The sequence below is a fragment of the Falco naumanni genome, chromosome 8 (assembly GCF_017639655.2).
Source record: "Falco naumanni isolate bFalNau1 chromosome 8, bFalNau1.pat, whole genome shotgun sequence".
NCBI classification, from domain to species: domain Eukaryota; kingdom Metazoa; phylum Chordata; class Aves; order Falconiformes; family Falconidae; genus Falco; species Falco naumanni.
Window position 1 is genome coordinate 33,002,410 of NC_054061.1, and position 23,449 is coordinate 33,025,858.

The following is a 23,449-nucleotide window of genomic DNA, read 5'->3' on the forward strand; positions in this document are numbered from 1 at the left end:
TACCCATTGCTTTCCCCTCTCTCCCATCTTCTGTAAAACTTTTGGTTTGGAAAGTAAAACTTGTGTGTGTATGACCTTGGAAAGACTGGGCAGAAGTCACTGTGGGGAGCAGGGCACAGCTCGAGGTCTCGGCATTTGCTCCTTGTTGCGCTGTGATAAACATCTACAGAAGATCTGGGAGGCGGGCGGCTGGCCAGGATCACAGCCCCATGGTTTGCCCTGGTCTGGGGATGATCGTGCAGCAACAGGAGAGCAGCGGCATCAGAGGGTGAGCGCACAACATGACAGTGGGTGGTTTTAGAACACCTAATTCCTTCTCCACTGAGAAACCCATCTCATGGAGGAGAGCCCACCCTGCAACTGGCTTTAGTGGCTCCGGGCTCATTGGCAACCGGCGTATAAGGAGGATATGTTGGCAGCAGCTTCACAGCATGGGCACATCTCAGGTCTTGTCTGTGCAGACGCTTGACTGGCAGAAACACAGAATACGGTGCGAGGGCTTGCTCAGGGATGCACCTTTCTTATGGCAGCATATTTTTGCTCTATTTGGATAAGGATTCAAGTGACATGGATAAATAAGTATAAATATAGGCTGATGGCTGCAGGCAGTTTTCCTCCGTGGGCAAGTTTTACGGGAAGGTGTCCTGCTTGCTCGCAGGCAGGACTCGGTACGACGTGTTCTGGCTTGGCAAGAGCTACCCAACCTGGTGGCGCCTCTCACCGTGGTGGCCTGCACTGCTGCACCTTTCCCGGGCATGTGCACCCTCGTAACAGCACTGCCCTCTTCTCAGCCTTCTCCCCCACCAAATAAATTGGCGTTCATCCTTCGCAAGTATCCCTGGAAACAGCCACTGCTGTTGCATGCGCTTAGAGGACGGGTGGCCGCCAAGAGCAGGCGGGAGGGTCTCCTGCAGTCCCTGTGGTTTCTGAGGTTCTCCTCTCACCCTCCGTGTCTTTGCAGAGCATGGCTTTGTCGGCTACTCTGAAGAGCTTATGTTCAACAACACGCTGCCGGACTACAGCCAGGGGGAGTCCTTCTTCACTGTTTTTGGAGTGTTTTTCCCAGCTGCCACAGGTACCGTTAAGTTTTTTCCTCCCTCTTTCCCTCCCGACCCACAGCCACATCCTGGAGATGAGCAGAAGCCGGTGGGGTTCCTCTGGGCTGCTACGCGGGGCGAGCGGGACCATGCTTGGCTGCAGCAGATTCAGGCAGCCTATTCAAAATGTTCAAGCGTTCCTCCAGCGTCGCAAACTTTGCGCATTCTTGTCCTGCTCACTTGAACATGCTCTTCTGTCTCTCTGTGGTCAGAAAATGCTGGTCAAGTCTATGGGCTGACGTGGTGGTGTAAATACTTCCCTGCCAAGGATGAGGCTCAGGCACTGTTCTTGGCCAGTGCTGTCAGGCCACGAGGTGTCAAGCCTTTTTAAAAGGGCTGGTCATGACTTATCTTATTAGCTAAGCCTTATGGCTTGGTTGCACTGGGAGGGTGGGAAGAAGACAAGGAGGGCTTTCCCTCCATCCTTACCACGGGCAGGTGGCTGAGCTGAGCTGATGCCATCGCTCTTGATGCTGACCCACCGCGCTCTGTATAGTCTCACAGATACATCTTGGCATGTCAGCAGAGCTCACTTTTATGAGCTTAATTGGATGCTTTCACGTTATGTATTCCCTTTAATTACCAGGAAGATCCATGTCACCTTCCTAAAGCTGGCAATCTCCAGTGGGAAAGAAATAGCGATCAACTGGAGTTACAATACCTTCTGTTGATGCTGGGGTTTTTAAGCTATAAAAAGTACTGATTATAAGCAGTTTCCATAGCGATGAATCCTTGGATTACAGAATGAATTTTCAGAGGATTAACTCTAAATAACTCGCTGGAAGTTGTTCTCAGATTTGCTGTGGTACCGGCAGACAAACTGAAGGGTTTTGTGAAACAGACGGGACTGGAGGAACGGTCTGGTAGCAGAGGGTGTCACTTTGTCGGGTGCACCTAGTGCAGGCCTTCAAATTTACCTTTGAAATCCTCTCTCCCAGCTTATCAGGCTGGCTGTTGCCTCCGTGCAGACTTCCTCTTGGAAAACTCACCTGCCTGAACTATCGGTACCATGGAGAAGTTGGCTTCTGCTCTCTTTTTTTGTCATTTCTGTCTGGCCCAAGCACCCCCGCCAGCCAAAGAAGGAGACCTTCCTCGTGAGCCCTGCCTCTGATGCAGGAAAGCATTTATTTCCAGCTCCCTGCTTATAGAAGAAGGAATAGTTATGACACAGCTGTGCAGAAACGTACCGTGATTAGCCACATTAAATGGTTCTTCATCACTGCTAATGCTTGGCTGCTAGGAAGAATGCCAAAGCTAATAGATATGATATATTTAAAGCCCTGACAGCCTGTTGCTTTGTTAGTTAGCAGCAGTAATACCAGTAGTAATGTTAAATATTCTCTGAAAATACAGTTTGGGCTGATGTATAATTACTTTGGTTGCTGCACAGCTTTTTCATGTGTTCTTTTTAATTGTGTGGTTATTTACAGGATTTAAATTACTCCTTTGGAGTAGCAGTGCCAGTGGTACCATATAGCATCATGATTGCTCCTGTTATTGCTGTTTGTACCACTGTGGAGTTCAGGAGCCTCATAAAGCATAGGGTTGTGTTCGTTGCTCTCCGTGGAAGAACTTGTGATCTGATTAAGAAATTTTTTGGATGGGAGTCAAGGCTTCTCTGCTGCAGATGACAAATGGGGAGCCCAGAGAAACTTCAGAAGTGGGAGTAAAGCTCACATCTCCTCAGGCTGGAGCAATGAATGGGAGCTGGTTCCCCCCGCCCCACCTGCCACCTGCTGGCTTAGGCTGCCTCCTCCCCGATGATGGGGTGTGATGTTCAGGCTGCAGAGGCGACCCCAGGTTTCTTGGGGTCCTGCATGCTGGAGCAGAGCTGCTTCCCACCACATTGTGGGGGCTGCCTGGATACAGCCGGAGCCTGCCAGCAGGACAGGCAGTCTGTGAGATTGGAGATGACATTTCAGGGATGGGTTTGGCCATGACATTAGTAGCGGGCTGGAGAGATGCGATAGGGTTGCCAGCACCCCTGATGCAGGGCAGGTAGCGTGATGCAGATTGTGGGTGAGTGCCAGTGTCAGCACCTCCACGTGAGGAGGAGTAACAGGGACATGTGAACATCACTCCCAGGTTGTCACCTCCTGCTCCTGCCCAGCACCGTCCCCAGGTGGTACCCGCCTCTGCTGGAAGCCCCGCAGTGACCCGGCCAAAGTGCTGGAGGCAAAATCCTTTGTGTTAAGATGTAACAGAAATTTGGGGACAGTTTCAGCGAAACAGTATGTTGTTTAGTTTTGAGGGGTTATTTCAAAGCAGTCTGAAACATTTCTTTGACCCAAAGCAGTGTTCTGTTTATCTTTAATTATTAAATGTTGTGTTTACTCTTTTTTAATTTTTAGCATATGCTAGTTTACAATCTAAGATGCTGTTTTGATAAAGTTTTCTAAAGAAATGTTTAGGAAATTGTGAAATGATGTTTGGGTCTTTCTGAGATGAAATATTCTTCTTTGAAGTGAAACTATTTTGATCTCTTCAGGATAAGCTCTTTCCCTCTGAAATGGTTATCTGAACTGGTTTAAGTTTGGTATCTGGGATGTACTGGAAAGTGGTTTTAAGTTACCCATTTCCACCAGAAATGGCAGTGAAAAGGAAACTTCAGAAATACAGGCTAGTAGCTGTAAAAGCAAAGACCCTTGCTGGGATGGAACGGGCAGGAGGAGCAGCCGGGTGTCAGCTTCAGGTGGAGGTGATGGGGGGTTCATCCCAGCCTTCCGTATGTTGGCTCCTACAAGCACCCTCTTTGGATCGTTTTGCTCCAGGATGGGTTGTTTTCTCTGTTTCTCTGTATTTTATTTGTAGGACTCCAGCAACAAGAGTGAAGTTATCCTGGTTTTACGGTTGAGCAGTGGTAAGCAGAGGCTGGTCCATTTTATTTCCTGGGTAATAGCTGCTTAAACCATTTCAGCTGGATGTGCAGTGCAGCTGGCTTTATTCCTGCAAGTTTGTCATTTAATGATAGAGGAATAGCTGGATGATCTAAAATATACATCTAGAGCTGGCCTAAATGGGAGTGCATGGGCTTGGAAGACTCAGATTTGCTGGCTTCAATCAGACAGACTAACATACTCACTGTGGAAGATGTGAACATACCCCTAGAGAAACTCTGTGCGTTAACCAAACGTTTTTCTGTGTGTTTATAAATACTGTCTTAATGCACGTGTTTTGCTGCTGTGCTGTGATATATAAACACCCGTCTATCCATCTAGCCAGGGCTTTGCACAGGGAAGGAGTCTTGGGAGCTGCCTGCCCACACTCAGCTCCTAGCAGCAACCACACAACCGTCAATGCATGTTTTTAAATGAAGTTAAACATCGTATCTGTTGTGCAGAGAATGTTTTTCTTTTTCTACTGAATCCCCGAGGTTTTCTGTCTAATGAAAGAAGTGTGTTGTCATGTGATACAAGAAAGTAAGACGGCGTTTCAAGTGGTGTTAGTGGAAAATATCATCGCACTGAAACCAGTTCTGAAATAAACTGTATTTGGCACTTGCAAAATGACAGCACGTAGATTTAGAAGTTTTGGTCTAAGTTATCAGATGATGTAAACTGGCACAACTCCATTGGAGTCTATGGAGAGGTGCCAGCTTACATCAGTGGAGAATTTGGCCCTTTTAAAAAATTAGCTACAATTCTTATCTAAGATTTTCCATTCTTCATCTCTTGAGTGAAGAAAAAAAACCCGTTTTATATTTTACAGTGAATTCACTGGAAAATGCAATGGGTGTTTGCAAGCAGTCATATCTGCAGCTACAAGGCATAGCTGGTGAAGTTAGAAGCCTGAGCTGGTGGAACTGATGGTTGTGTCTAATGTACAGTGTAGGTGGTCCCCTCATGCACGTATCCACTGCCTGGATGATGCCCAGGACCAGATTACGCTGGGAATAGCAGCAATGTACAGACTGTCTCAGCCATAATTTCCTGGCTGAGTTGACCATGTTTTCATGCTTCCTTGTCCAGAAGCTTTGTCATTATCTGCTGCTCTCTGAGATAATAGCCAGTGTGGAAAATCCAGCCTGCTATCTCATTGAAACAGAGAGGTGGATAATTTTCTCCGTGGACAATCTGCAGATACGATTGCTTGAGTTCAGAAGGGACTGGCCGTTTCCCTAGGGACAGGTCTCTATCTGGAGGAAGGAACGTCTCAACTTCTCTACGTTGTTGAATTTTATAATGCAAGTGTAGAGATTTTCTTCTGTTGAGTAGCTAAAGTCTCTGGAAAGGCTATTTATGGCTACTAGCAAGTCAGACCAGCTCTCTGGCAGGGGGCAACCGAGGCTTATGGATGGTGGGGATTGTTTAGTTTTTTTCTGAAAATTAATCAGGTTGGTCTTTCATTGAAAAGCGGGGTGCTTAGACTGCTGCTCACAAAAGACCTTCTCAGCAGTGCTTTTTGGCAGCTGTCATCCTGTGTGGAAAATTACTTTTTGGATGGTGGTGGGGAGGTGGCTTTGGCATTGTCCATACTTCTGTACTACTAGATTGTCAGTACTTCTGTGCTAGCCAGGTCAGAGGCATAGTTGTGGCATGGAGGAGGAGGCGTTGGCCTGAGTGACTGAGAATATCTGCGTTGGTTCCCTCTGTGGTGCCCTTGGCCTTTGGCAGTGGAAGCCATGAGACTCTGGTGACCTCCTAGGGGTCCTGGCAGAAGGTAGTGGTGTGCACTGGCCTTGGTCTGACCCCCAGCTGCTGCCGGGCAAGAGGTCAGTCATCCATCTCAAGGTCCTGTTTATGTGGGCTCTGACAGGTCATCTGGCTGCTCCTGAGTACGCCTGGGTCCGTGGGAGGGAGGCAGTGAGGTGGCCTGGGCCCTGAAGTCATTGCTGTGCTGATGACTCACGTGTCTTCGACTTTTTTCATATTCAGTCCAAAAAACGCCGTTTTGGTGTTTCCCCAGTGCTTTGCTGAGGCAGGAGTTTGGATGAGGAAGAGGTGAGTCAAGCTCAAGCTTTAGTTTTAGCTTTAGATTTAAAGGTGGTGCCAGATGTTTGGGAAGTTTGGCCAAGAGGCACATGAGATTAACAGCTGTCCTTCTGACAATAGTTTGCTCCCTTTGGAAGAAAAATTCAGAGTATTCTCAGCTTTCTGCTTTGCCCCTGAATTGCAAAGTAGCATATCACTGAAGAGTGCTTCCCAGAGACTTCATTTAGTATGATGTCTGCGACCATTTCCATGGACTTCTGCCTTTTCTAACTTTTCTCAGCTCCAGATAAGCCTGTTGTGTAGCTGTTTAAAAGGAGCAGTGCTTGAACAGTGCTTGGAAGCTTTATCTGGGGAAAAGCGCACCCGTTGACGGGCTTTTAGCAGTGCTGTTCAGAAGTATGTCCACAGAATAGTCTTCCAGGAGAAAATTAAGAACTCATTTTGATTTGTAATGTTTTCGGTATGGTGTCAAGGATTCAAATCTGGTCTGAATCTGGAAGACAGCTCTTCCAGGAGCTGAGGAATGCCAGGAGCCCGTGGGGACCAGGCAGCGCTGTCGGGTCTCTGGCTCCGTGATGTAGGAGGAGGACAGGAAAAGATGGCTGCTGAGTGGAATGATCAAGGGGGGAAAATAAGATCATCGAGGAAAAAAATATTAATAATAAATAAATAACCCCCTGGATGCTTAGCTGATGTGCTTGGCAACATGTGAGCACCTCGTGCTCATTAACAGGCTATCCGCATGGCAGCACAGTGAGGAGGGAAGTGTTAAGATGCCCACTGAGCAGATGGGGAGATGGAGCTATGAAGATGCACAGTAAAGCCTGGGACAGAGCAGGGGGATGAGCCCCTGTTCCTTGATTAGCAACCCAACTGTTTTTCCCTGTTGGCAGTCCATCGGTGGCTATGCAAGGTCTGTAGGGAAGGCATCCATCTGGCTGAGCTGGCTTCGTCCCCTTTACTCCGGGGCTTGTCCCACAGCTCCTGTCTGTCCTTTGTCTTGGGAGAAAACCCTCCCAAACAGTAATCAGTGCTTGAGCTTTAAGATGCAATGAGTTATTGCTGATTTAGAGCTGTAGACACTCAGATTTGCGGCCTCAGAAGCTGCCTTAGTCATTCTTGTACCCTCTGAAAATGAGGAATGACTGCTGGATTTGGCAGCTGAGTGGCAGACCGATGCACGGCCGGTCCCCTGCTGCCGGGGCTGGCAGATGTTGTGAGCGCCGCGGTATTGGCATCCTCCTTCTCATTGTTCTGTGGTGATCTCACCCTGGCTCCCAGGGACCATCCCAGGAGCACTGCTGGCCCACACGTCCTTATGAAGATGTTAGTCTGACATCTGAGGGGTGGGACAGTGATGGGCAGCAGTTAGTATCTTAACGAGGCTCTTCTGTCTTGCCTTCAAATTGTCCAAATTCTCATCAGGTTTCTAAATCACAGATTTTTTTTAAAAAAAATTATTTATTTATAGCAGGTATCTGAAGCCTTCTAGGGCAAGTTTTGGGATAATGTGACAAGAGAAGTGGTGATTTTTTGCCAAGTCTGGTATGACTCCTCCTTCAGCTATGGGCAAAGCCTTTTAATCAGTTTTTACCTTGGGCTCCTAGCCTCTATGTGGAGCCTCTAATCCTTTGCTCCATCCTGTTTCCCTTGCTTGCATCTTTAGATGGTAATTTTTTAAGCTAAGGAGTGTCCCTGATTGTATGATACCCTGTACTCTGGCCTAAAATAACAGTTCAGTACTTTAGTCTTACTACGTGTTTTCTACGTGACTTTGGGACAATCACTTGCCCTCTCACCGCTTCTGTTTTCCTATCTGCAAAGTAGAGATAATGCCTCCTGCCAAAGCAGATCCCTTGGCTGGAAGGTGCCACCTACGTGCTGAGCGCTGTTATTCCCTCTGCTAAATGTGCATGTGATTGTCATCAAACACGATCAGGCCAGGCGGTTTTGTAACAGTGGTTGTCCCCCATGAATGCAGGGACCTGTAATGGATCTGGTCTGGGGGGGTAGTACCACCTGCTGAATGCCCTGCTGTGATGAACGGTGGCGTTTTTCTTCTCAACAATCGGACAGCACTGTCTTCTGTGAGGTTTGCATTAAGATAAGATGGGTTTTGTTCAGATTTCTGCTTCCTCCCCTCCCCAGCATTGTTCAGACTGGACAAAGGGTGCTTTGTAGATGTGTTAGTAGTGGCTTGCTTTTATTAAAGGCATGAGCAGTTTCTTACCAAGCAATCGATGTGAGCCAGTATGTGTGTGTGGCAGTGCATTGAAGTGATATAGTTACTGTTTCGAAACAATCAATTAACTGATTGATTAGATTATATTACGTATTGTAATGTGTATTATATATGCTGTAACTTAGATTGACTCTAAATTGCATTTATGTCTACAAAATACAGGTGTGATGGCTGGCTTCAATATGAGTGGAGATCTCCAGAAACCTGCTACCAACATCCCCCTGGGGTCTCTGGCCGCTGTTGGCACCTCGTAAGTCATAGACTGGGGAAGATTTACTCTTTGGAGTCTGCCCTGGATGTGACCAATCCATTCCATATTCCCATCAACCTTTTATTACTCAGCCATCTGGAAAATGAAAGTCTGGCTTTTGTTCAAATTATCATCCATTACCACCACCTACTCTGGGTGGGTTAGAAAAGAGGTTCATTAATGTGGATGTGATCAGTCCTTCCTCCGCCGGGTGGGATGTGTGCTGGTGCTGGGGCGGCTGTGCTGCTGCAGCCTGGCTGTCCCAGAGCAGGACGCAAATCTCTCGAAGGCTTGGGGTGTATGGTTTTGTCACTTATTGCTGTTGATCTCAAAGTGCTTTCTTCTTCTATGTAAATAGAAAAAAAATACAAAAAACCTCCATAATTTTTATGATTGGGAAAATGGGGCCAAGACATATGAGATTACCTACCTGCCTGCAAGACCAGGGGAACACAGGAGCCCTGCATCCCCAAGTAGTCCTCTCCCCTGGGAAACGCTGCTTTCCAGTAGCAAAATACTGTTACATATTTAAAAAACCCCCAACACCTCAGTAGGTTTTTCTGCCTGCTTTTGTTGCCACCTAAATTGTTTTTGAAATGATTACTTTTAATTGAGTACCAAGATTCAGACAGAAAGGAAGGATCTTCACAATTTAGAAGGACTCCTGCTGAAATTGGTGCTTGTTTTAAGTGAGGGGATCCCACAGGACACAGAAGTACCACAGATGGGTGGACTGTGGTCATTCACATCTCTGCTGTCTGGGCTTTGCAGACAGACTAGCTTATGCTTCCACCTGAGTGCTGGAAAGGCCAGAGACAGCAGAGGAGGATCATGACTGAGGTTGTGGAACAAGCTGGCTGTGGCGTTTCATGTTGCTGCCAGGTGAGAGTACCTGTGTGCCTGCAGAGTCATAGAATCGTAGAATAGATTGGGCTAGCAGGGACCTTTAGGGCCATCTAGTCCACCCCCCCCCTGCAAGGAGCAGGGACACCTTCAACTGCATCAGGTTGCTCAGAGCCCCATCCAACCTGACCTTGAATGTTCCCAGGGATGGGACATCTACTATCACTTTGGTCAGTCTGTGCCAGTGTTTCTCCACCCTCACTGTAGAACATTTCTTCCTTATATCTAGGCTGAAATCTACCCTCTTTTAGTCAAAACCCTTTACCTCTTGTCCTATTGCTGCAGGCCCTACTAAAAAGCTTGTCCCCAGGACTGGGCTGTTCCCCCCATGCACACATCAAGAGTGCAGGTAGCTTCCCCACAGGGGTGCTGTGCCATCGGCTGTCCCTGGCACCTTGGAGTGGGGAACGAAGTGGACCGCTGTTAAATTTAGCCCTGAGGCTAAATCATGCAGGAACAGCCCCTGCGGAGTGATTGAAGAGCTGACTTGTGGGTACTTGACCGTCTCCTGGCTTTGCTAACGGGCAGAATCCTCAATGGTCTTGTCTTGCTGGAAAAAAAATATGTTTATTTTTATTGTTTGCAGGTGGTTTCTGTATATGGTCTTTGTTTTTTTGCTGGGAGCCATTTGTACCCGTCAGTCGCTCCGCTATGACTTCATGATAGCAGAGAAGGTAATTTGTTCAAATAGTTCAGCGTTGTTTTATATAATGGTGCTTTCGGGTTGCCATCTGCCTTACTGAATGCTTGAATTTTTCCGAAAGCCTAAGGAATTTGGGTACACATCCCTCATTGAAATTCAGGGGGATTTCCCAGTGCACAATTGATTTGAATAGCCTTGCATTCACCAGCATGTCCAGTAATGCTGAATCTTGGCATAATCACCTGGCAATAGCTTTAAGAGCTGAAATATGCTAATGTGGTCTAATGATAAATGCTGTATTTTATTCAATGTATTCTTTCTTCTTGCTGAAAGCTTATACCAAATTGAAATCTCTAAAGAACCCCAGTGCTTATCTTTACTAAGTCAAGCGAAGCTTACATTTCCATATCTAGCAGGCTGTAATTGCAGGGCGAGCAATAGGATTATTAAACTCAAGACATTCCACATGGGTGTATATACACGAGGGAGGTTTGTAGTGTTACAGGCAATGAACCTTATCACTGCAGGCTTTGAAGAAAGAGTAAAAGATTCTGGTGTGCCATTGTCTTACTTTAAATGGGATGTGTAAGGGCAAATTTTTTATTATTTAGCATTATCCAAAATCATGGGTTCACCATATTTGACGCTACTTCTTGTGATGAATTTAAAATTGAGATGTTTGCCATTTATTTGATTTGTAACATGGTTTTAATCTAAAATATAAGTTTGAAACTCTGGCTTTCTAAGTAATTGTAGCTCTAGACTTCCTTCAGCCCCCGAAATAAACCAGTTATTGGTGGGGCTTCCTGCTAAGGTAAAAAAATCATCTCTGTTTCAGGGGGAAAAAGAATGAGCCTGCCTTCTTTAAGGCAGTGTCTCTGTGTGTCAGTGAGTTAGTGGGCAAAAAGTACAGTAACTAAAAGGATCAGCTTGAAATGAATCAGCTGAAGAAAAAGAGATCATTAAAGCTGTGTTTTAACTTCAAAACCCTTGGGGTGAGGAAACGAAAAATCTTCCAGTGAAGACTGTAAGGATATTTAATGATGTTAAATTTAAAAAAACAAATAGACAAATAAACCCCCCCAAAAAAGGAAATTCAGTTTTCTTTTCCCTAGTATGGAACAAAACAATTTTTGTGGAGTCCCAATGTTCATGTTGCTGATTTGAGTTATTATGAGCTGCTTTAGATTTTAATGACTTTGGAGAGGGGCGGGGGGGAGAGATCATTACACACCCAAACTCTCCCTTCTGTCACTCACAGGTGAGTGAGTGCTTGGGTGCTTCTCTCACTTACAATACTTGTTTGGCTTTGTAAACATAAAAATGAGATTCAGTCATTTCAGTTCTAATGAGCTCGAAGTGCCAATTTCTTATAAAGTGTTCACACTCTTCGTGCTCAAAACCCCCAGCAAACCCTTTCATCAGCCTCTGTAAAAAGGACTCTTCCCCTCTAACCCTGATCTGAATGTCAAGTAGTGCATTTAAATGCAAGCACTTTTGGCAGCTAAAATAATATATGATGTCTGGCACAACTGTTTGTTGCTTCCAAGTATTTCTCAGAGCAGGGCAGGGTTAGAGGAGGGGGAAGATTTGCCATCGAGCGTCTGTCTGTTGGTTTAATGGAAGCTGGTATCTGCTCATCTTTGCCTCAAGTTTCTTTTGTCCCACAAGATAAAATTCACAAAGCCAAGTGGATTTTCATGGGGAGAAGAAAAGTTGTGGTGGGAAGTTTGTACAGTTCTGGACGATGACATTAATTTTACATGCCTTCCCCAAACAGCAAGCGTTTTATGGCTTGTTACCCAGTCTCCTTTTTGCTGCGTGCAGATTTCATAGATGAGGAAAAGGCATATGTAGCTTGAATCATCCTTAGCCATGCGCGTTTTTGTAGTTCCTTCTAATAAAGCATGTGCCACCTAGCTTCACCAGGGGCAGAAGCTGGGAGGACCCATGTTCATTTAGACCTTATTTTCCATGAGAGGAGGGGTGGGATGCAGGGACCCGCATTCAGTGACATCTGCCACCAGCGTCTGTCTGCACCGCCGGCAGCTCGCTTCAGTGGAACATGGGCAGGATGGATCTGGACCAAAACCAGGGGGTTTCTCCCCGCCTGGCCTTTGTGTTGATGTTGCCCACCGTGCCTTGCCTTCCTCTGTGCCTGGCTGCTGGCTGTCAGACCTGTGTGGTCCCGCAGGACTTGGGGACAGCTCAGGTGCCCCATGACCTTAGTCTTCTTGGCTGTGTCTGACGTCGTTACACCACGGTACCAGGAGCAGTCCCGTTTCAAAGCTTTCTTGCACAGTGTCCATGTTGTGGGATATGGTGTATTTGGGTGTTTTTTTTTAGATAAGCTGCCTGTGCTTGCAGCTTTTGACAGTGGGGACCTGCACAGGGAGACCCCAGTGCTCGCTTCTGTGGGATAGACCGTGAGCTGCCCTCCTGTCCCTCCACGCCTGCGGGAGATGCTCCCCATGCGAAAGGGTGCTCACTGGAAACCAGTAATAAACTCAGCCTTGCTAGCAGTATGACTTTAAGGATTTTTTTGAAGTTTCATGTTGGCCAAAGGAAATTCTTTTCTCATTGAAGACAGGAAAATAAGGTCATTCTATTATATCCTTCGGAGCATATTTTTTGAGATGCCATTTGTTTAAGTGGCAATTTTAATTTGGTTTTACTGTGGGTTTTCTTTCAGGATTGGTTTTCCCCTCTGGGACACAGGGATTTGTCTTCCTGTTTTGGATGATTGGAAGCCTGGGCAGCTTTTCCTGTATGATGTGCTCTGTATATAAGTGATCCCTCCTGAAATAAACTCACTTCCAGTCACTTAAGGGGAATCTAATAGCTGCTGCTTTGCTGCAATTGCTCTAAGGGACAAAGAATTTCTTGGATATGAGCTTGTCAAATGGCTCTGTTGGTACAGGATGTTCAGTATTAAATTACTTTAATGGGATAATTTTCCTGTATTAATTGCTTGCACTTTATGCCACAGAGCAGTTAAATTGTGCTTTCCCAGTGCTCGCTCTGTTCATTTAGCAATGTTACAAAATATATGTGATCTCTTAAATTACATGTATTTAATACTGCTCAGGCATCTTTAAAGAACAATATAATCAACTTTGCATTCTCTCTGCTTCCTCCAGGTATCCTTGGTGGGTTTCTTGTTTTTGCTAGGGCTGTACATCTCATCCCTGGCTTCCTGCATGGGAGGGCTATATGGAGCACCCAGGATCCTACAGTGCATCGCCCAGGAGAATGTGATCCCCATGCTCGCCTTTCTTGGACGTGGGGTTAGTCATGCTTTCTCTGACACTGCTGTCAAACCTTCACCTGAAGGAAAACTGGTGATTTAAGAAGCCAGGATTTCTATGTGTCTGTAGGGTAAGATGAGAAGTGTATGAAATGCAGGGAGGGGAAGACTTGGGGTCGGATACCCTATGCACAGTCAGAAAAGCTGGGAAATGGGTGGTTTTATGAAAAAACCAAGAGTCCAGCTGCCTGTGGTCCTTCCCCTGCCTGTCCCCTGTACTGCACCGCCTCTGCCCTGAGCCCTCCTGTGGGGCTCAGCACCATGCAGGAGCAGCCCTGCTTCACCCCGGCATCCCACTCACCCACCCCTTCACCCTGACCTGGGACTGTCTGTCCTGCCCCTGTGCACAGACAGTCTTTCCTGGGATGCTGTTGGTCCCCTCCCTCCCTTGGACCTGCTTCTTCGAGATGTTCTCTGTAAAAGAGCCACTTATAACTTTGCCTGGGTTTTTTGGGGGGGGCGGGGTTGGGTTTTTTTTTTGCAAACGCCTTACCTACGCTGGTGCCTTTTTTTTTTTTCCTTCTTCTTTGCTGCATGTTTTCTTTAATCTGCTCCTATCCTCTTTGGTAACCTCATAGCTGAGTACATGACTAGTCGTGGTGCTGTGGGTTCGGTCTGTGTGCACTGGAGAAGAGTACACTTCTCTGTAAGATAAGGTGCCTTCTGGACACTATAAAATAAAAACAAAGATTTGAAAGGTTAAGTTAGTGGGCTGCTAATCTTTAGATATACTTTGAAACAAGTATTGCTTTGAGTATGACAAGGGGCTTTGTCCTTGTCCTCACAAATAATCCTTATTCACATGAGTTGTTCTACTGAGATCAAAGTACCAGTCACTAAGGACTTCGTAGTCTTGAGCTATATGTTCAGAGCAAACTATTTGTAATGGGTTTCTCTTCTTGTAAATAGAGAGAAAATAATTCCATCACTGTCAGTAGCCTACAGTACCTAGCTGTATCAGGTGGCTAGAAAAAACTTACAACGTTTTGCTTCTTCAGAGCAGCTTGTAAATACAGAAAAATATTTTACAATATTGGTATTCATGAATGTTTTAAAATATTTAAACATTTTATAAGTATGATAATTTTCTATCCTTTATTTTATGTTTCTCAAAGTAAAAGTCAAGTCATATCAATAGCAAGAATAATAATAAAAAGTAATAAATATAGGGGAAACAGGAACAATAACGACAGCAAAAACTTCCAGCTCCTGAAAGGAGTTGTCAGGTGATCCTAGGACAAGCTGTTCTCCCCTTGGCAACCCTTGTGAAATTCTCAGTGATTTAACAAAGTTGACTGTAAAGCTGATCCCCTCACCTCTCTGAGAATTTTCTGTCTTTGTGTCAGATTTTCTGTTCTGAACTCTGTCCGGGCAGAGTGCCATGATGGGAAGGGCTCAAAAAGAGGTGAGATGTCAAAGGCAGATCACTTTTCTTCCTTCCTTCTCTCTGCCACCTTTGAAAATTGTCTAGATTTGGTTTATGGGGAGTTAATAGATTTAGTTTGCCTTTACCAATCTGTTCCACATCAGTTCTTTTCTGTGGCTGAGGGAAGTGTTGTAGTCACTGTAACCCCAGCTGATGGGAAGAACATGAGTGTTTTCTGTAGAGCTAAACACAAGCCAGAGGATCCTGGGATCGTCCCATCTGTTCCCTGTCTCCGTACATCTTTCTGATACTGAAGATGCTTTCTGAGAGCCGTGTTCCTTTGTCTCCGAGATGTATTTCTGTTTCATTATGAAAAGCTGTAAATTCCAGAACTGGTCCCCTTTTCTATTAATAAATAAGAGCAAAGGTAATAGGAATAGTTTCCATTTGAGCTGTGTGTTTATTAAAGCAGCACATGCAGTAAGTGAAAACCTAAGATATTTTGTAAGATATCTTGTAAGATATTTTCCAGTGAGGTCTTTAGCAGCCTGCACAGGCTCCTTGGATACCGGTACAGGAAGACAGTGCCTGCTCCAAGGAAGGGCACCTTAGCCTGGGATTAAAGTTCATGAGCTGATGGCTCAAATCTTTCCATCCCCAGTGCCTTTTGCTTTGTCTCTCTCTTCCTCCTCCTTCCCCTGCCTTCACCCCACCCCAAAGGAGAAGGGCAGGCAGTGTTTCTCCTGGCTGCCTGCCTTCCCGACACACGCCAGGCATTGCTGGGGGCTGACTCCCACCCTCCAGCATCCTGGGCTGCCTAACCTCTGCTGCTTTCCTCCTGCCGCTGGCCAGGTACGGCCTAGGTGGGTGAAAAGAGGGAAAGCCCAAGTGCAGAGGCTCAGCAGACCATGGATTTAGCTCAGCTTTTTGTCAGGGCAGGGCCAGAATCTGCTGATGTGAAGGTGGCACTGCTCCATGCAGGCAGACCTTCCTTGACTGTGTCTGGCAGTTGAAGCCTTTCCAATGACAGCATGTGGGAGCCTTTTAGGTAGGCAGCAATGCGGAGTCCTGTAGAGAAATTAGAGATGAACAGTTACCTCTAATTAACACGTTTTATTGCCAGACTTCCCATAAGCCCTGCAAATCTCTCTGAAGGTTTATTGCTGCTTTAATGGCATTGTTTTACTGTGGAGGTATGGAGTGAGAGTGGATGAATTTTCCATAGGCAAAGCTTGAGTAAGGCTTGGAGGTGAGGTGGGAGCTCAGCAGCTTTTGGCTTCCAGCCTGTTCTTGAATTTATTAAGCTGGTGAGCTTCTGCTTGCACATGCATGCACGTGTTTCATGACTAAGGGGGTACTGCAGACTGCCAAGGTAACCACCCATGGTGCCTGAGCAAGTGGGGAATCCTCATGGTAAGGCTCGTGATTATTGATTTAAATGTGAGATTGTTTTGTTTATGAACTAGAAAGGACCCAATAAGACTTCAGTGGCTGCGATTTGCTTAACAAGTCTCATCACCATGGCTTTCGTCTTCATTGGGCAAGTGAATGTTCTTGCTCCCATAGTCACCATCAACTTCATGCTGACATATATTGCTGTAGACTATTCCTATTTCTCAGTCTCCTTGAGCTACAAAGTTCAGCAGAAACCTGACAACACCCAGATGGGAAATGCTAGACCTGCTCACGTTTCCCAGCCTTTAATTTTCAACAAGCCTTCCAGCCATGCAGCAGATGGAGTAATTCAAAGCAGATCAAATGGTACCTTGCTGGAATTCAGAAAAGACATGGACCAGCTTTTTAAACCATTTCGTAGTGAGCCAGGTACTTGCAAAAAAGGAGGAGCTGAGAATTTAACTCAAAAGCTCAAACAAAAGAAGGCAAAGAAGCCAGCCAAGCAGACGTTACACGACAGCTTTCTCCTGGATGTCCATCATGATGCTCCCCTGGCTCAGTACGGCTGGGATGAGACCGTGGAGCCCCGCAAGGAGAGCTGGCAGGACCTGGCTGAGGAGGGCTGTCAGCATGATGCCAATCCATGCTCATCACTCTCTGCAGATGCCCAGTGGTCCCCCAGGCTGCTGGAGCAGGGGGAGCAGCTCTGCGGCGAGGTGCCAGCACTCCCTGGCCAGAGGGGAGAAGGTAAGGGCTGTGGGAGATGGACAGCTCCATGCTTATGGGGGAATGATTTATAACCTTGGTCCTTCTGGTGCTTTCCTGAAGGCAAGTGTGAAACTAGCTTTATACAGGGCTGTCATTCAGTGATTCATAGCAATAATATCATTTATTCCAGGTGAGGGTAGAGTTCATTGCAATGCATCAGAGGAGAAGTTCCAATGCAATTTCCTATGGAAGATTAATCACAGGAAAGCAGGCAGGACTATATTTAGTGTAGGGTTGTTTACTATATACTCATTATTCTACACATGCACACTCAATGCTCTACCTTAAAAAGGTTTTGAGTGTATCTTGGGGTTTCCTTCATCCTGGCGTGGGGTAGGTGGGATGGAGTCATGCAAGTCTAAAACTCAGGCTGTCAAAGTGCAGCGGTCCTCACACCACAGATGGAGTCTGTAATTCGACAGCTGCAGCTAAGAGTCTGTATTTGTTTTGTTGGTGATGTGAGTATTTGATACTGTGTCTTTGCTTGGAGTTTGTCATCTCAGTGCTGTAGTGTTTTATCACCAATTAGACAATTAAGCTTCATAAACCCCTCCAAAGGAGAAAAATATTATTTCTTTTCTCACAAATAGGGAAACTGAGGCAGAGACAGGCAGATGTGGCTTTCCAATGGACTCAGTACCAAAGCTGGCAGCTTTGGTTTATTCCTTGCACTTTTCTGTTTTCATTTTAGAGGTTTTGGTCTAACTCTGCCATACCCAGCTGTCAACTAGAATTTCTTATTTGGTTTTCTGGAATCTGGTAATGTAAAGTAGGAGGAAAAAACCCCACACTATAGCTCCTTTCTGATGTCTCTTCTTTTATTTGTATTTCTTTTTTTTTTTTTTTTTCCTGTAGAATCATCTATAAAACAACAAAATCCAAAGCTGGGAATTCAGCAAACACCAGAATCCTTCTACTCCAAATTCTGCAATCACTGGGTTTCCTTTGCTGGTGTAAGTAATTTTATTTTGAGCACTGGTTTGTGATTGTAGAAAACAGAAGGAAATTCATCACTTACTGCAGTGTAAATACACTCTAGTGCTTTAAAACAGCTTTTGATTCTATTATTCCAGGTCACCTGAGTTAAGTATTCAAGGTAACATGCATCCAGCAATTCAAATTCAAAGAAAGCCAGATGGCATATTAATTAAAACAACAGCAGAACACACCCCACCCCCCAAAAAAACGTAACAAACCAAGAAAAACCCAATAAAAAAAACAAACCAAAAAGATACAAATTCAAAATCTGTCATCTTAGGACTTTAGAGTTGCATGGCTGGGTGGGAAAGAAATCAGGGTCCCTCTTTTCACCCTGTGCTAGCTGGCTTTTTCTTGCCATGGGATGGAGTGAGGCATCAGCTTCAAAGCTGTGGTGTTTTTATTTATGAGCCAGTTTCTGCAAGCTCGGGGTGGGGTTTCATTAGTGCTGACCTCCTGATACCAGCAGCCCAGCTGCGAAATTCCATCTTTTGAGGGAGGGAAGTGGAGCATTCTTCCAGCATGTTACTTTAAAAAATAAATAACTTTTAAATAGCTTCTATCTCAAGCCGCTGAGGAGTTTAAGACATTTAAATTCTTTTTGGAAAGATGGATTATTGGGCAGATGACAAGGAAAGGGTCACATATGCATAGTGAATGAACCATATGGCTGTGCTGCATGGATAGGCATCTCATAGCTGTGTGTAAAATGTAACAAACCCACCCAAACAACACACGGAACCCTTTTAGTGTAATCCTCAGATGGAGTTCGACACCTACTTTTCAAAGTCACTGCTGTGGCTGCCAGCAGCCAGCTCCTGGCAAGGGGTCACAGCACCAGCGGTGGGGTGGTGTGGAGGCTTCTGCAGGAGGCTGTGTGATGAAGCTGTCTCTGGGCTCGGTAACTAATGTGGTTCCCAAGCACTTGTCATCACGGAGCAGTCGGTTCTCTCTGCCTTCGCGGGGGAATTTGCTTATGGAGATGACTGATGTGTTCATTAAAGCAGATTTGGTTTCCTGTCAATAACCAGACTTGGGAGGAGGTTGCAGCAGAGCTGAAAAGGGATCAACGATTCAAAATAAAATCACTGGCTCCTCTCCCCTCTGACCTCTCTCTTTGAGCTTCACTGTTTATGTCAGCCTGGACTCATTTAGCTCGCTTTTTGCATGCTGTTCCTAACCTCAGCTATGAAGATGCTACCCCTGCCCCTGTTTGTATGTGCTTTGGGCCAAATCTGCCTCCTGAGCTGGTGAGCCTCTGGATACTCCTCTTGGAACAGCTCAAGCAGAGAACCATGCTGCCTCTAGGACTCGGTGTAGCTCACTTTCACTGCTACCTCACTGCTGCTGAAGATGACACCATAAACCTGTGCTGTCCCTCCTTTTAACAGTGAGGTCAAATGAGGCTCCCTGTAACAGGAACCTCATTACCAAGAAACCTCAGCCATGCCATACCCAAATCTTTTCAGATAACACTGGGTGGAAATGCTTTGCGTGTGGCCAAAAGCCACGCGCCGTGGAGGTTTTGCAGGCAGGAGAGGATGTGGTTCCCCAGGGGTCCTGCTGCACCACCAGCCTCAGCCACCAGTGCCCCAGAGCACCCATCCACCTGCATGGTTGCAGTTGGCATCGTTCCTCCTATGGGCAGGACCTGGGCTGTGCAGCAGGTCTTGTGCAAGGAGGGCCTCTGTGGTGTCCCCATCCCAGGACATCACTAGGAGGGAGACACCTACAAGGAAACACTCATTCAGGATAATTCTGAGCAGCTGCTTCCTGGGTCCTGACAGTGCATGTCTCTTACACAGCAAGTCTTCTCTCCCAAGAAGACCCTGAGAAAGACAGAGGTGTGGAGATGCCATCAAAGCACTGGTTTTGCATGCATTTAAAATGAAGATGCAGTATTTCTGGCACCAACAACAAAAAAGAGCATTTAATACTGCTTTCATAACAACTTGAAGGCCCCAGCACTGCCTCAGTTTTAGAGAATTTCCATCAGAGCTGCAGGCTCCTCTTGCCAGGCAGAGGAACAAGCTGCTGACCCAGCGTCAGGCTGTGGTGGAAGGTCAGCAGCCCCCCATGGGCACTGCGCTGCCAGCTCTGCCATGGGGGCAGTGAAGCCCCTGGGCTTTGCAGAGAAAGGACTGGCAAATTGTTATCATCGTATTATCTACGGACTCTGGGGTAACCTCAAATCATGTCTTTTCAACAGGCCGTCGTGTCCCTCATTGTAATGTTTGTCATTCAGTGGATCTACACCCTCGTCAGCCTGGGTGCAGCGGTTATTCTGTATTTCTACATCGGCCAAGTGAGCCCAGGACTCCCCCTTGGTGAGTTGTTTTTTTTATTATTATTATTAAACTGCTTAAAAATTCATTAAGCTTTAATTTAACTTAATTAGGAGTTGAAACTCTTGTGTTTAATATGCAGGTGACACTGTGAATGATGAGGTTTTGTTTCACTGCCAGTTTTAATACATTTTCTCTCCGACTGTTTAATTTTTTATTGGATCCTAACTGTAACTAGCATTGGTTTGATAGTTTGATTGTTGTACTTATTGCTTTCTTATGTTGCACTTTAAATGGCAAATCCAGATACTAGTACTAGAACTTAACAGGGATGGCAGATTGTAAATGTATCACAGCAATGAGAAAAATCTGCTGTAAATACATTTTAATAAACTTAATCGATCTAAACCCACCTGAGAAAACTTCAAGGAAAATGGGGATTATGATGAGTATCTCATTAAATCTCAGCATTCATAACTGCAGAACAAGAGAACCTTTTGATTCCAGAACTAACCAGGCTGAATATGTTGGGAATGTAATCTGGGAAAATACTTCAAGGCAGAGGGCATTGGAAAGGTCTGTGCATGTGATCGGCTTAAACAAATTCAAAATTGAACAGTGAAGCACATTCAGAAAGTGGCTTGTGAGAGCCTACAGCTCCTTGGCATGGGCATGGGAGGGGTTTGCGTTGGTCTGTGTCTCCGAAGGGGGAGAGTGATGCACACATAGTGTGCACGTACCCATGTACTTAAGCATACATACGTATGTAGGTGCATACATACATATGTAGGTGTGTGCGTGCATAAATAACGTGGATGTGCCGTTTTTTGTCCAAGATGAGAAAAGTCAAAAGAACCTGAGTTCATACATCTTTTAGGCAATGAAGAAATAGCTACCCAGGTTTATTTTGATGAAAGATTATTAGACACTAGGTTAAGCAGGCTCTAGATTTCAGAAACCCAGACAACGAGAAACCGAAAACTAGTTGTCATTCAGTAACTATCAAAACATAGCTCAGCAATTCTCCTACTCTGAAGTGACTTTTGTATGTATCTGTATGGGATAGTAGAAAAGAGCTGTGATGGTAGGTAGTACTTGCTAATTTGTATCTCTTGAAATACATCTTTTAACAAAGTTTTTCATGTCCCCCAGATATTAAACAGAACACAGTTAATGTTTTCAGGCTTTGGAGTTTTCTTTGCCTTTGTATATTCACTATGTTATAGCCCTGTTTTCTGCTTTTGAAATATTTACCAAAAATGACCTTAACAAGAATTTCTCAGTCAGTGTGTAAAGGATTTTGGAAGGTGATCTGAGAAAAAGCAGCATGATTAGACATTTTTTTCTTGGTTTCTTTTGCACATGCTTTCCCATGCATACAGTAAAACAATGCATGGCAAAGAAAAAGAAATGAGTTCTCAAAGTTCAGTCTGATTTTTATTTGGCTGTGAGTGAGCGTTATTTTGTGATCACAAGGCATCCAATGATCTGTGAGTTTGTTCTCCAAAGGACTGGACGACCCTCCTGTCATTGGGAGACACTGGCTCGAGAGATGCTCGGGGTTAAGGACTAGATGAAGACCTTGGGGGCAGAAGCGCTCTGAGATTTTGACAACTACCCCCTTCTCTCTCTTGCTCTCCAGCAGCCTAAGCCAAATCCACCAGGCACTGCTGGGTCTCAGTTCTCCTCCCTGTCCCTCACCACAAAGTTCCCCTGCTGCTATTGCTGCCAGTTCTGGCACTTCCCTGCCCCTGCAATGAGCCAATGCATGACTCTACAGAGAAATCAGGAGGAAAAAGTGTTGGTGTAATGAGCTAAGCCAGCCACAGGGTCAGACAAGAGGGAATGAATGGTGAGACCACAGCCACCCCGGCGGAGGTCAGCTGAATGGCTCCTCCTGTCTCCCCATCCCTGCAGTGGGAACGATCTTTGCGGTCCAGGGAGGAAAAGGTACCCCAGTGGGTGCCTGGGCTTTGCTCACAGCTTTATTGAGGTTTAACAAGCTGTTGGTCTGGGAAGGGATAGCTGTTCTCCATGGGGAATTTGGGTTCATTTCTTGACAATTGTTTAAAAGCCACAGCGTGTGGGAAAGCTGTAGGAGTGTTCTTGCCATCACGAAATCTTTGGGTACTAAAGGCTAATAACAAGCAAGCTGGTTCAAGATTTTATGCAAAAAATTCAATGGTGTAATGCTATTATAAGAGAATTAGCAGCATACTGACTTCTCGTGCCTTTTCTCTGCAGGAGCAGCAGCAAATTTCAGTTTCTTTGGCTGGATTAAGTCGGTTTTGATCACCTTGTGCAGGTTGGTACCAGTCACTTGGCAAGTGACCAAGGTGGTGCTTGTTGCTCCCGTGGCCCACTAACGTGCACAGAGATGGGTGGAAGAATTGGCTTGCTCACTACCTTAAGCAGTCTGTCTGGCCCTGCTTGCGTGCTCAAAGTTACTCTTACTTAATGGTAAAAATAACTGTTTGCTCCCTTTAGCCTGGCATATGGCAGGCCACGCAAGTGGGGTGGCAGGAGCCTCCTCTGCCTGGTGCACGGACACGGCAACTGACACCCATATCTTGGTGCCTGAAGCTTTATCTTACCCCAAAGGTCTGTGCCTGGCCTCTGTGGCTGAGGTTGAACTGGAAAATCTGGTAGGAAATAAGAAATGGGAGACTCCGTTTCTTCCACTCACCATCCACTGAAAGGTATAGCTATGGGGCAAATACAGTAAAACAGGTCTTCAGCGAAGGAACTGTTCAGTATTGAGTTTGCATGGGACTACAGTAGCGTTGTCTCGGGGTTTTCCTTCCCAGGAGACCTTAAAGGTTTTGTTTGATTGCTTATTAATTAGTTTTGTTAATCTGTTTTAATCCTATTAATTATTAATTCCATCATGTTTGGGTTTCCCATAGCAGGTTGTGACCATCTGTGCCATGCAATAGGATTTGAGGTTCTCAATCTGTTGTGTTGCTTTTTTGTTGTGACAGGTGAACACTCTAGTAAGGACTGCACAACACGAGCTGCCGAGCGTTATAGCTTCAACTTTGGTGACTCCTTTAACAGAAATGAAAGTCCAGGCATTTAAGCGCGTTGGCACGTGCCCATGCCTGTCTTGCCAGCTCCTGCCCCTGCCTACAGTCCCTCTAACATGGCCACATGCCTTTGGTAGCAAAGGTGGTTTGGGAGAAAAGCTGGGGGTGACAGGACCTCTCAGGTCCCCATTGCAGGTCTGTGGCGTAGCCGAGAGCAGACGAGTCTGTTCTCCCACATCACGTCCATCCCTCTCTACC

At 45.7% G+C, this 23,449-nt stretch overlaps 1 protein-coding gene across 1 annotated transcript in view; it reads left to right on the forward strand.

The window, feature by feature from the left end:
• Window positions 1–23,449, forward strand: part of SLC12A8 (solute carrier family 12 member 8) — a 54,802-nt gene that overhangs the window by 28,349 nt on the left and 3,004 nt on the right. Inside the window, exons 6-13 of the mRNA XM_040604854.1 lie at window positions 962–1,075; window positions 8,433–8,520; window positions 10,010–10,097; window positions 13,207–13,353; window positions 16,206–16,881; window positions 17,758–17,855; window positions 20,090–20,207; window positions 22,410–22,470. Of these exons, the coding sequence (XP_040460788.1) occupies window positions 962–1,075; window positions 8,433–8,520; window positions 10,010–10,097; window positions 13,207–13,353; window positions 16,206–16,881; window positions 17,758–17,855; window positions 20,090–20,207; window positions 22,410–22,470 (1,390 nt within the window). The remainder of the gene's footprint in view (window positions 1–961; window positions 1,076–8,432; window positions 8,521–10,009; window positions 10,098–13,206; window positions 13,354–16,205; window positions 16,882–17,757; window positions 17,856–20,089; window positions 20,208–22,409; window positions 22,471–23,449) is intronic.